This window comes from Penicillium nucicola (assembly GCF_028828085.1).
Source record: "Penicillium nucicola strain IBT 29836 chromosome Unknown utg000003l, whole genome shotgun sequence".
Lineage (NCBI taxonomy): Eukaryota > Fungi > Ascomycota > Eurotiomycetes > Eurotiales > Aspergillaceae > Penicillium > Penicillium nucicola.
This window is the reverse complement of record NW_026643127.1, coordinates 1,635,388-1,648,329: the sequence shown is the minus strand read 5'-3', so window position 1 is coordinate 1,648,329 and position 12,942 is coordinate 1,635,388. Positions and strand designations below refer to the sequence as shown.

Here is a 12,942-nt window from a genome sequence, read left to right as displayed (position 1 = left end):
GAGAAAACAGTACAGTGCCGTCGCTGAGATTGATGTTGCCAACATGATGTAAGAATGGAAATGTTTGTTCGGTTTCTGCGATGAATCTTAGCTTCCCTGAGCAAAGATAGCAGCACTCATGACATACTATGAGATTTCTCTGACCGATGTGATGTTTTTAGTGAAATGCCCCTGCAAGCGGCGGATCTGGCGCATATCGGTCAGTACAGTCGTAGTTCGAAGCAAGCACCACAAGGATAAGCTACTGGTTTGATAATGCTTTAGGTGCCCTTTGACGTTTCCTCTCATAAGTGCAGGACATATTCCGATGATTACACCATTCACAGCGAGGGTGCTCTCCGCCACATTTGATCTACCTAATCAGCACTCGTCATCCAAAGATCTAGGAGGGAAGTACCTTTTGCCGGAAACAATTATCACAGGCTTTGATGGATCGCCTCTTAGGAGCTTTGTCATGTAAAGGGGTCATAATCACACCTCAAGAGGTTCGCGCTTTTCGTCAGGTTGAAATGCAGGTTATGCCAAGACGACGAAGCGGGTAAGAAATTGGGCGATTGATAGTGGGTCACTCGGATCCCATCCCAAGGTATAGTGAAGTGTTCCTCGGATGGTTTGTTCAATTTATATCTCGATTTCGAATTTATGTGCAATAACTCCACCGCTGAGAATCACAATTCCAATTAGCGGGTCAAGGCCAATGTAGCTGGCTGCACTAGCGGGAACCATGCGTATATCTTTCGTGGTGGATTGAATCATTGGTGTAAAATACCATGTCGAGGTGACTCCAAGCCAGAGCATGACCCAGACTAGTCCAACGAGCCGTTTCCAAAGGGGAACATCTTCTTTTGCTGATGGGGGTTCGCTTCGGGCTTGCATATGCTTCCAAAGCTCTTGTACGCCGTCCTCTAGCATAATTCCCAGGATAAATGCGAGGTAGAATGGTATTGAACCCGATCTTCCCATAGGAATACTTTGCAGTATATCGACAATAATGTGAAACGCCGCAGAGACGATGAATACAATGGAAATATTCGTATAACGCTCCAACAAGGATGATCGTGATAAGTGCAGGACATCCCGCGAAACGTAGTTACTGATAGATGTGAATGGCCGACGCATGAATTGATGCCAGAATTTCCTACAAGATAGGTTAGCCCGCCCGAAAGAAATCCTCTGTGCGTATGATATGCCCATCCTACCCCCAAAAGTTGCGCAATGTAAACGCATCGCTCATTCTTCCCCAAGCTGGCGGCCAGTCAGAAGGAGAGTCGAGTCCAATCCCAACGAAAAATATTGACAGAGCTCGATATGCCAGATCACCAATCAAGCGATTCACTATAAACCAGATAGACAGATGTGTGGCGATCCGTTCGATCCACTGGCCCGCCGGTACAACCCATTCGATTGACCTGATCGATTCTTGTGGTCCTTTTTCAATAGCTTGCTGCTTTGAAATAGTCTGAACAATATCAAGAACAAGGTATTGCCAAGTGGCAATGACAAGCTGGCGCAGAAGAAACCGTGCTCTCCTTGGTACCGGCATTTCTCGACGGCTGTAATATTGCGGATGAGGAGGAACATTCTTGACCTGCCATGGTGTATTAACCGCGCGGGTCTGACCAAGCAGGCGGATTGCTGCGACTAATCGAGATCTCACTGCTGGGATACTCTTCGCGCCGCGTGAGATATCTTGGCAGTCCATGGAGTTGATCAACAAAAAGTTCAGGGCCTGCATAGTCACGATCACGAGTTGGGTTATTGCCTGGCACCATTCCGGACTACCAGATGCACCAAAAGGCCTCATGAAGCGACTGGATACCCATGTCATACATAAGAGGCAAAGAAAACGTAAAGGAGATCCTTTACGCGTAGTGATTAGGATGAGAGCGGGTACAGAGATCTGAACCAGGTAGACACACGCGAATACCGAGATGTTCGCGACGGTAGACTCGTATAATCCATACATCTCGATATTGATCTCGACATCTGGGTTGGTGTCAGATGGGAAAAGTCGTTGCTTGTGCACTGATTGGTTTCTGGTCTCGGCCCCACCGCCGAACATTCGAATGGAGCACTTTTGACTCTTGTTTTTCAAGGTTCATCATCATAGTTTGTTTATTCTGGCGTTATGCATTTTATACATCTGCTCTACTGTGGACATGACACCGCGAGTTTGATAATGTTTAAATGCGCAAGAGCTCAGCGCTACTGGTTCAAAGGATGATGTCTAACCAAAGACATCAATCACTCTTACCCGCCTCGTCCTCTTCCCCGACCTCGCCCGAGATTCTGAGCTCTTCGCCGTTCCCTTTCTGTCAACTCATGAAGCAGCTGTGGTGGTGTCTGGCCGGCTGCATTTGCTAGATACATCGAGGCCCCAGCATCCACCAAGACTGTGATCATCTTTTCTCGTGATGCTTTTGATTGATCACTCGGCAGACTTGAGACTACTTGACCGCGCATTGCCTCATGGAGAGGGGAATTCCCTTTGTTGTCGACCGCATTGACATTCGCGCCCCGAACGATGAGATGTTGTACGGCATTGACCCGACTCAGATGCCGGACCATGAAATGAAGTGGTGTACGGCCGTCGACATCGGTATCGTTGACGCTGACATACTCCAGTAGCTTTTCAATGATAGCAATATCTGCGCAACCGGTGTCGCGGAAATTCATCGCCACTTTATGCAACAAGTTCTGTGATTGGGCATTACATGTGCGGCCATCAGCTCCATGTTCGAGTAAGGCAGTAAGCATATTCAAGAATTGGACACTAGGATTGCCTCGTCGAACTCCTCCATAGGAATCAATGGCAGTCTCCAAGACTGTCCAGCCCAGGTGATTGCGAGTATTGAGTATAGAAGGGAGCGGCTTAGTACCAAGAAGTATCTTGACAACGGGCAAAATGCCCGCTAAGCTCGAATTGCAGGTGACTGCATAATGGAATACATTTGCGCCCTCGTGGTCTCGTATACCGATTGCGTCTGGGTTGCTCTCGAGGAGCATTTCGATAGTACGTATAATGTGATCTGTAATCTCCTCTTGATCATCCCAGTCGTCCATTTCCATCCGTTTATCCGAATACCCGCTCAATGCCCAGTGAAGTGGAAGTCGTCCAGCATCATCGGTCATTGAACTCATCGCTGCAAAACCCGCCTGACCGAGATTATCCGCCAGCACCTTCATCCCCTCTAGATTCCAGAAATGAGCTGCGATATGTAAGACGGTCACTTGGTCCCCTGAAAGACGGACCCCATTATTATTTGACCACTTCTGCCGGGCATAAATGTCGGCTCCCTCGGCAATCAGACGAGATACCATCTGAAAGCTTGCGTGGGGGATGGATGGCGGCACCGAGCACAGTATTTGACACCTCGGCGCGTGGCAGGTCCAAGTGAGATGGAGTTTTCATCCCATGATCGTGCACGTATAAATCCGAATTTGGGACCGAGCAGCCTTGATCCAGAAGAAAGCAGATAAAGTCTTCAGATCGTACCAGTTGATCTCTTTTTTTATGCCTGGAGGCGATCGTGCCGGCAACATCAACATCTTTTGCGCCTAGTCCGCTAGCCGCGCTGAATAGGGGTGTTTCCCCATCCACCGATCGGTCGTGCAACGTCCCCAATGGCGGGTCTTGGTGTAGCAACCACAGCATCAGCTCACGGTCTGCAGCCGCACATGCGTCATTGATTAGAGAGCTGTAAACGCGCGCATGATATGCATTGATGGGCTCTGGGAGAGTTGAGTCCGCCAGATAAATCTCGAGTAGGGTCTTAAGCACGTTGAAGCTACCGCATTCTGCCGCGTTGATGAGCGGATGGTAGTAGTACGTCGCGTATGATTTCCAAAAGACGGTCGTGTTGGGACTGTCATTGTAAAGAAGAAGAGACGCGACGTCGTCTTGTCTCACAATTTCAGCCAAGAGGTCCTGGTAGGGCGCTTCGTACAGCGGGACTCCGTCTTCGTCGTTGAAAGCCGGCCCTTGTGATTGCAGGTCAGGGTGTTGTTGCCGAAATCGGCTGTATGCCATTGCGCATGACAAAAGATGATAACAAGAGAGCGGATTACTATGTACGGAGTAACTCGCCGGGGAACTGTGCTCGGTGAATGCGCTACCAAGTTGTTATCCGTGCCCTCCCATCCCCTTGTGCCAACAATGAACCCATCCGAATACGAGATCCACCCGTACCCCATTGAGGCTGAATTGCATGGTTGAATGGGCTACCTATAGAGACAGAGACTAGCACTCGGGGTCCGTGTGATCCACTTGAAAGTTACGGGTGGCATTTGCTGCTTGGTCCACGCACGACTTGTTACTGCTGAGATAACCTCTATTTTCAAGTGGAACAACCAAATGAAAAAACGAATAATTCGTGCCCTCTCCCTCAAAATAGTAGAATAATACTCAGAACTGCCCCAGAGACTATGAAAAGCAAACCAACAAGCCACCTTAAAGTAGTATCGTGAAGCGAGAAAATATCAACTAATGCGAAGAATTTCCCTCTTTCGGGGTCGATTTACCTAACCATAAATAAAGGTAGGTAGACTCGTCTAATTATTCCCCTCCAGGATTAGCACAATTTTCGAGCGATTACCATCGATCATACTACGCCAGATTGAAGTACCTTGAATTGTATGGCGCTCTCATGTTGTTGGCGATTCCAGTGAGTACCTAGATATGTCTTATTTATCATCATAAGTCATAATATCAGAAGAAACTAATTTCGATAGCCCGAAAGGCTCTTGGGATCACGACCACATGCGAGCTGCAACCGTGTTGTTGATTATAGCAATGAAAAATTTGTGCAACATTTGTTCTTTCGTCAGCATAGAAAGCTTCTAGAATACTACGAGGCTAATCTAGCTAATGCAAAAGAGCTCAAGAAGAAGCAGCAGAGGAACCTTCGTGCCTTTACTTTGCCTGACAATCTGCTTCTCTTCTTCTTTTTCTTCCCTTTCATAATATAAGACCGAACAGTTAACGGGAATCATTCCCATATTTACCGCCTTGTCTAATCTGATAGCTTATTAACTCACACCGAAAACACCAAATGCCAATTTGCTTGGTCAACCCGTTAGAGCGAAAAAACAATTACAACGGCTAAATGGAAGTACAAATGAGACCATTCCTAGCATAATTACCGGCAGAGAGCTTATTGGAGTAGCATAAAAAGTCGGTACGGTATTTTACTCATTTTGCATATCAAATGAGTGCGTGGACTCGACACTTAGGACTTTTGCCGCATGACATATTCATATCCAATTTGCCGAACATCCGCTCTAGCCCACACGGAGATATATTGATGCTTTAGGCTCCCCTATAGTCTCTGACGCAGTTCCGACAACTCTTCTACTATATTGATGGAGAGGGCACGAGTTTTGGTCGGCTTTGACTTTAGATATTCCATGGGCGGATAGATGTTATTTCCATAATAACAACCGGCTGTTACCTTGCTTATTGCATTTCGAGAAGACGCTTAGTATAGATAGGCCAGCCAACAGCGGCTAACATAGAGCCAACAACAGAAGGGAGAAAGCGTCGCCGGGGGAGGCTCCGTGCGCTAGACTGCGGTGCGAGGTGGTGAGAACCACCAATAAGAAGAAGACTCGTTGAGACGATGAGCCGGGCGAAGTCGAGCCTAGCTCAGCTAGGTAGTCAGCATACATTAGGCTGTCTGGCCTCCACGGCAGATATGGTAGGGTTTAAAGGGGGTCCAATCCCTCCAACCTTTTTCTTACTTACACAGCTCTCTGGTTTGTCAAACTTGATTAGCAGTGCGTAACGGTAGTTGGGATTTCAAATCATTCTTTAACATCGGGACGTTCAATTTTCTGGTTCAAAAATCTTGCTATCATGCCAAAGACCTCAGATTCTCCTTTAAGGAAGACGACAGCAAACTTGACAGCCAGCCAGAAGTACCCAAAAGCCTCATTTGGGAAAAAAGCAGATGATGTACCTTTGCTTCCAGTTACAACTGGTCAAGTTCCGGTCCAAGAATTCAGCATAGGTCAAGAACCCCGCGAATTATCTCCAACGCCCGAAGAGATGGACCAAGTCTTTGCTCAAAAGCTCAAAAAGTTTGACTGGGCTGGATCGTGGACATGGGAAGTTGTCAGCATGATATTCAGTATGGTGTGCCTTGCAATCCTGATATGGTTCCTCAAATACGTGAATGGAGTGGAGTACGACACCTGGCAATATCGATTGTCTCCGAACACAGTCGCCTCAGCCATAATCACTGTGACAAAAGCCGCCCTACTGATCTCGGTGTCCTCATCTCTCAGTCAACTGAAGTGGAATCAGAGTCATCCAGCCAGAGCAACTCCACTCTATCATTTACAAGTACTCGATCAGGCAAGCCGTGGGCCATGGGGTGCTCTAGAAGTGCTATGGAGATGGAAGATGAAACCAGGATTGGTAACCGTGGGAGCTTTGTTGATGGTGTTTTCCCTAGCTATCGATCCGCTGGCACAGCAGCTTTTGACCTACCCCCTCCTTCGGCAAAAGGCAGCCGATGGGTTGGCCTATGCACAGAGTACACATGCATATTTGCCTCCTAAGTGGAACATAGAGCAACTTGACCATTATGATACTAATCCGACCATCACAATGGCAATTCTCAGTGGACTGTTCCAAACAAACACCCCACTAGAGCCGGTCTGCTCAACAGGTGATTGCCAGTACTCTGATTTTGCCTCGTTGGGAATTTGCTCTCATTGTGAGGATGTTACAATGAGTGCAACGCAGGTCTGCGAGGTGTCGCATCAATTCGGGAGCACAACATTCCCCACGACTTGTACTTATACATTTCCAAATGGTTACAAGATCAAGCCTGAGGTGTTGGGCACGTACAGCGCAGGACACAGCCTCTGGGGCATCGATCGTCAGCCATGGACTTCTGTAGTGACATCCTATGATAGCGCACTAACGCCACTTGTATCCTTTTTTTCCGCCAAGTACTCCCAGCCCCTTGTTTACTCAAGCCACAATACTACAGCATGGGAGCAAAAGCCAACATTGACGGATTGCTCAATCAACCTGTGTGAAAAGCAATATACGAACAACCATTATAACTCGACTGGTCTCCGAGCTCTGAGTTTTACAAAAAGCCAGATTTTAACATCTTCTCCAGTTGATTCTTCTTCTGATTATGTTGGCTTAGTTCCTCTTAACGGGAACACCACCTTTTCGCCAAACTCCACATACGCCGTCGAAACCGTCTCCATTTATATCCTAAAATACATGCTGGAAGATATCTTCAACAGAACTCTCATTCAAGACAAATCTGGAACATTTACTCCCGCCCTGTTCTTGTACAGCAGCAAAAATCTGACGGAATCAATTGCCCAAGTGGCCACCGCGATGACAGACGTTTTTCGCTCTACTATGGGTCCTGGGGCTTCGCAAATTCCAGGTGAAGCATTTGAGGAACGCGCAATTATTCACGTCCGATGGGGATGGATCGCAGTACCTGTTGCCTCTGTGGTAGCAGTAGGGTTTCTCCTCCTTAGTACTGCAATATCGAGCAGGGGAAAAAACAGGATACTATGGAAGGCTTCTATACTACCATTGCTCGTCGGACAGCTCCGAACTCGACCCGCGCATGATTTGACATCGTTGCCGCCACATATTGATCAGATCATGGACATGTCGAAGAAAGTTAACATCGTGACGGAAAGAAATCACCCTCTTGTCATGGTGGAAGAATAGTCTTTCATACTGCTTAGGTAGCTATGCGTACTATTTTTCCTCTGCCGTGTGTGGCTTTCCTATCGTTACTACCGCCACCTTGCGAGGGCGCGCGAAGACCGGCTCGCTGATTTCTCACTAATCGCTCGCTGCCCAGATTGGTTCGCATTCGCAAGCCTCCAGCCTTCGCGCTATATTTGATACGTATAGTGATATTTGAAGTCACTATACCAAGCCCTCAAAAGGACGTGGGAATTGAGATTTAGTCTGATGCTGAGGTGCTCAGCCCAAAAGGATCATCCAAGAACTCAATAGCTGCTCAAATATCAATGATCGGCGGGGCTTACCCTGGCAAGTCCCAAAAAACAGCCGAAAGGACTGAGACATAACCCGGCCCATCTATTCCTTGCGGGGTTTCGCTTTTAAATCGACACAAGAAAGCCACCTTCAACTTGAAGTTCAGTTGAGGCGAGGCACTCGCGGCCTCGGGTCTGCATCCAGGTTGTCGCTCTGCCATCTCTTTCTTCTTCTTCTTCTTCTTCTTCTTCTTCTCCTCCATTAGGACCACCAATAACAGAACTTGAAGTTCCCCCATTCATAGTAGTGAGTGCTGCCCGGTAGCCTTATGGATAATGACAACCAAAGGTATTCATGATGGACAGCCCTGAAGCCTACTGTGTAAATTTCAAGTTCAAGTTGTACTATAGTGGCCGGGTGTACTGTACTGTTTCGAGGGTTATAACATCTCGCTACAACCTCGCAGGTAATTTAACTACCAAGTTGACCCTTCGACGCACTAAATTTACTGGCATGGATTATCCAAAAATACCTCTCCGGGGTTGCTTCGTACCAAAAGGATTAGCTCCTATAAACATCCATACTATCCTCCTCACTTCCCTAGTACAACCTCCACCATCTCGCCATCCCTTACGATCGCATATTGACCACCATGTCAACATCCCCTTCTCTAAATGTCGATGTCGTAAGACACTAATTTGGAAGAATGCATCCTATTCCATATATCCGGATACTGATTACTAGTAGCTAGGTAGGGGTGTCCGGGGCTAGTACCACTACTCGTGCAGCAGTGACCTATGTGTCTCTCCTGTCTGGGTATCCACCTATCCTGCTGCAATCCGATGAGAACTGTTCCTCTCTTTCCCGAGGGTAATTTCCTTCCACTAAAATCAAGCCTCAACAATCTATCATGATATCGCCCCCCACCACACCTCCAGACTAATTTCCTTCCAGGGTTTTGCCGCTAGTCTTGTGTGTCTAGCTGGGGCTGACAGGCGAACCCAATCGGCCCCACCTTTTGATGGTGTGAGAAGACTACTAAGCGCCAGGGTCCAGTGTCATGCTGCGTTGGCCGTTTTACTATCGTGCAAGCGCTTGATGGCTCGCCTTAGTTGGTTGTTTCCACTGTGAGGCTGGAAAGCGAAGACCCTTCGCAGCTCTTGGCGCTCCCAATATGGAGGTTATAACAAGACCGACCTCGAACTGAAGAACTATGACCTGCTTCCATCCACGACTGAAAACATGGAGCCTCGAAACGATTCAACGACGACTCAGACCTACTACCAAAAACCTCGATTTAGCTCTGCCGAAAGTCGAACATCCTCCCCAGCGCGGTCGCAGGACACAACTGTTTTCGGCGATTACAATGTTCACGATAGCCCTCGATCGCGATCTTTCCCGGCGGGGAATGACCATCATGATCTAAATACCAAACCGAAATCTCCTTCCAAATGTGGAGGCTGGACTTCACTGGAAGATACATGGATTCTCGAGTGCTTCGCCTTGGGGTTCAGCTTCGCATCGTTCATTGCAGTCATCATTATTCTCAAAGCTTACGACCAGAAGCCGTCCCCTCATCTATCCTACGGGCTGACACTCAACACGATCATTTCTTTACTGGCCACATCATCCCGATCCTCGTTACTTTTCGTGGTAGCCGGAGCGATAGGTCAATTGAAATGGGTCTGGTTTGGGCGTCGGGAACAGCCTATTTTAGACATGCAGTCTTTCGACGATGCAAGCCGAGGGCCACTCGGCGCTATGTATCTTCTCTTCCAGCACCGCGGGCTCTCAATTGCCTCCCTTGGGGCTATTGTTACCATATTGTCGATGGCTTTAGACCCATTTGTGCAGCAGATTCTGAGCTACCCGGTTCAACAAACTCCAGGTAGCACAACACAGGCTTGGATGCCCCAAGCGTTAACCTTTGCGCCAAATGCGAACTTCACTGCCTATACGCAGTACTACAACGCTGCTCTTTGGAACTCGGATTTTGCAGTGAATCCCACTTGCCCGTCTGGAAACTGTACTTGGCCAGAATTTCAGTCCCTGGGCTTTTGCAGTAAATGTCAGGATGTAACCAACTCATCTACTATCTTGAAATGTGACAAATGGACGCAACCTGATGGTGACGATGATGTTGCTGTTGATTACGCCGAAATGTACTACTGCCAGGTGAATATCGGCCACGGGTCAAAGGGCATCATTAAGCTTGAACATTACTCTAAAAAAGGTGTCATATTACTCCCCACTGGTCTCATATGGAAGCTTCAAGGTGGTTCTGAAAAACTAAATTCCTTCCTGGGGGTTCCTTGGCCGATGTATGCCTTCGCGCATGCCCAACTTGACGTCGAATCTGCCAATGCAAACATCACGGAGTTGGTGCGCAATATTCGCCTTAAAAGCGTCCAAGCATGCGCTCTTTCCTTCTGCCTGAGGACATATAATGTTTCTGTATCTTCTGGCACGCCGCAGGTCAATGTCACAGCAGTTGACTTCGGGCAGCGGTTTGGCAGTAACATTTCCGACAATCCGCCGGATATCGGGTATGATGATATTGATTGCTGGGGACCGACTAATCGGTCCGCTCCGTTGAATCTTGTGAGGTTTCTCACGGGGAACTGGGGCGATACTGAGCAATTCGTCTTTTGCCTCCGAACAATAATTATCAATTCAGGATACTATCCTGGCAGTGGCTTTGGAGCCCTCAATAATTTGTATGGGAATAGCCCATTTTTGGGATACTCATGGACATGGTATGGCTTCGACAACACTACCTTGTCTTGGTTCCACAACCCCACTTACAACGTGGGAAATACCGCTCAATTCCCGGCTGCATTTGACAGAGTCATCAACTACGGCCTTGGTCCGTTGATGTCTGACACGGCTGCGGCTCTCACGAAATACACTCTGCAAACCAGCACCACGAGCGCTGACGGCACAGCCATGATATCCCAAGCATTCGTCAGGGTATCCTGGCAATGGCTGACTTTTCCGTCTGTGCTTCTTGTTGCCGGTTTTGTCTTCTGGATCACGACAATGATGAAGAACCGACAACACCGACTCGGCTTGTGGAAGTCATCCATCTTACCTATGCTCTATTGTGGCGCTGAAAAGATTGACCCGAGGCTCGAGCGTCCTGGCTCTTCAGCCGAGTACACTACAATCAGCCAGATGAGCCAGTCGGCACAAGTTACTCGGGTAAAAATGGAAGATATCATAGATGGTCGACTACGGCTCGGTCGGAACAAGTGGAGTGAGCCACCTGTATTTTAGCAAGTATGAATAGAAAGAATTCACGAGATACCCCAGGCACCCCAGGTGAGGTCTCGGAATTTCAGAAGAAAACTTGGCGTTCTTTTTAGCTCTCTCCATTCCAACATTCATTTCCCTCAACCGTATGCCAGAATTAGCATGCCTTCTTGGCTTTACGATAATCATGACCCCAAAAGTAAATACCCCAAAGAACTGGACTAAAAGCAATCCAAATGACACCGATGAGTGTGCTAGTCCACCCGATCCCAATGGAATTAATCAATGGACCAGCTGCTGCAACTGCACCCGCGCCAAAACAACACCTAAACAGATTGTTTGCTGAAGTAGCAGTGGCTGGTCGATTCACATGGCAATCAACTATCAGGGTGATGAGCGTGCTTGTCGCTCCAGCGACAAAATGCGATATAAGAAATAGCATAATGAGTGGCCCAGCAAGATTGACCTTATAATTCATGACCCAGCCGTAGCCGATCATCACTATCGAAGCGCTGTATATCGCCGGAAGTGTGACTTGTAGTCGTGCCTTTTCCACTGGCATAGCGATCAGCTTAACTTGCCGATTCTGAACGATCTCTATTCCATGCTCTTTGGCATGACGGCGAAAATTCCAGTCAATGAGTTTTCCGACTGTCCAACGAGATGTGAGACTCCCTGCCCCGGAGGGGATATAGCATAGTCCAACTTGTAAGGCGTTAAAATGGTACTTGTGCTCAAGCTGGGATGGAAGACTGCTGAGTACGGCGAAATAGCCACCAAACAATACGGTCGTAAATATAATGATTGCACCGGTTTCTTTTTGGGCGGCTACCCTGAGAGAGTCCAAGGGGGTTGACCGTTTACGCCGAGCTGGTCGTTTCTCTTTCGGATCTTTGGATGCAGAGTCACTGACATGATCTTCAGGATGTAGGAATTGGACGAGCGACCTATTCCACCTGGTCGGCCGGATAGAGCCATTCCCTACCACCGCCCGGCAAGTCTCTGGTACAAATATCAACAAGATAATAATCATGATGCTCGCCCAGATGGCAAGAAACCAAAACGTGCTGCGCCAGTCGAGAAATTGCGTCAAAACACCACCTAAAATCGGGCCAATGGCTGGGCCTAGAGTCACACCCAGGGATGAATAAATCATATATCGACCACGCTCAGATCGGGGTACCAGATCGGCTGCTACCGAGGAGCAGATGACTGTAGCAGTGCTGCTCCCAAAACTTTGCAGACACCGGAGGGCCATTAAAATGGGGTAGCTTGTTTGTTGCGCCAACCCAATGTTCGCGCCCAGATATAGAAGGAGAGCTAGTAACACTATTGGCCGACGACCATACACATCGGAGAGACCAGCCACCATCAGGGGACCTATGCCTTGTACAATCTGTGAGTTCATTAGATAAATGCATACAAAAATTGGAACGTTTGGATAAAAGGCCATCTTTACGAAGACTTACCATGAATACCGTGATAGTCAAGATAATCTTATTAGGCGAAACATGGAGATCATGAGCCAGTGGATTAAGCGCTGGGTAATAGATGTTGGTCGACACGGGAGACACAAATGTGACTAGGGAAGCGATCGTGATAGTCCATTTTTTTCTAGTCTCGGAGAGAATGGTGAAAGGAGCATCTGGATCGCTTTCACCCATGATGAAGGCCTCGCATCGAAAAGGAATCAATTTCCAAGT

The 12,942-nt window shown here is 47.9% G+C and overlaps 6 protein-coding genes across 6 annotated transcripts; 2 read left to right on the top strand and 4 right to left on the bottom strand.

Moving 5' to 3' along the window:
• Positions 1–621: 621 nt before the first annotated feature.
• N7511_004201 (wax synthase family protein) lies at positions 622–1,735 on the bottom strand (the record flags this gene model as incomplete). Its single annotated transcript, XM_057126626.1, has 2 exons — positions 622–1,138; positions 1,200–1,735. 2 exons carry the CDS (start codon positions 1,733–1,735, stop codon positions 622–624), a joined length of 1,053 nt encoding a protein of 350 aa, XP_056985516.1.
• A 515-nt stretch (positions 1,736–2,250) lies between these two features.
• Positions 2,251–4,030, bottom strand: N7511_004200 (ankyrin repeat domain-containing protein; the record flags this gene model as incomplete). Its single annotated transcript, XM_057126625.1, has 2 exons — positions 2,251–3,321; positions 3,497–4,030. The coding sequence occupies 2 exons, from the start codon at positions 4,028–4,030 to the stop codon at positions 2,251–2,253; spliced, it is 1,605 nt and encodes a 534-aa protein (XP_056985515.1).
• Positions 4,031–5,854: 1,824 nt separating this feature from the next.
• On the top strand, positions 5,855–7,711 carry N7511_004199 (DUF3176 domain-containing protein; the record flags this gene model as incomplete). Its single annotated transcript, XM_057126624.1, has 1 exon — positions 5,855–7,711. The coding sequence occupies one exon, from the start codon at positions 5,855–5,857 to the stop codon at positions 7,709–7,711; it is 1,857 nt and encodes a 618-aa protein (XP_056985514.1).
• A 13-nt stretch (positions 7,712–7,724) lies between these two features.
• On the bottom strand, positions 7,725–8,249 carry N7511_004198 (uncharacterized protein; the record flags this gene model as incomplete). Its single annotated transcript, XM_057126623.1, has 2 exons — positions 7,725–7,881; positions 8,038–8,249. 2 exons carry the CDS (start codon positions 8,247–8,249, stop codon positions 7,725–7,727), a joined length of 369 nt encoding a protein of 122 aa, XP_056985513.1.
• A 980-nt stretch (positions 8,250–9,229) lies between these two features.
• On the top strand, positions 9,230–11,263 carry N7511_004197 (DUF3176 domain-containing protein; the record flags this gene model as incomplete). The annotated part of the gene is made up of 1 exon (XM_057126622.1): positions 9,230–11,263. The coding sequence occupies one exon, from the start codon at positions 9,230–9,232 to the stop codon at positions 11,261–11,263; it is 2,034 nt and encodes a 677-aa protein (XP_056985512.1).
• Positions 11,264–11,396: 133 nt separating this feature from the next.
• N7511_004196 (major facilitator superfamily domain-containing protein) lies at positions 11,397–12,903 on the bottom strand (the record flags this gene model as incomplete). The annotated part of the gene is made up of 2 exons (XM_057126621.1): positions 11,397–12,635; positions 12,709–12,903. 2 exons carry the CDS (start codon positions 12,901–12,903, stop codon positions 11,397–11,399), a joined length of 1,434 nt encoding a protein of 477 aa, XP_056985511.1.
• Positions 12,904–12,942: the final 39 nt, after the last annotated feature.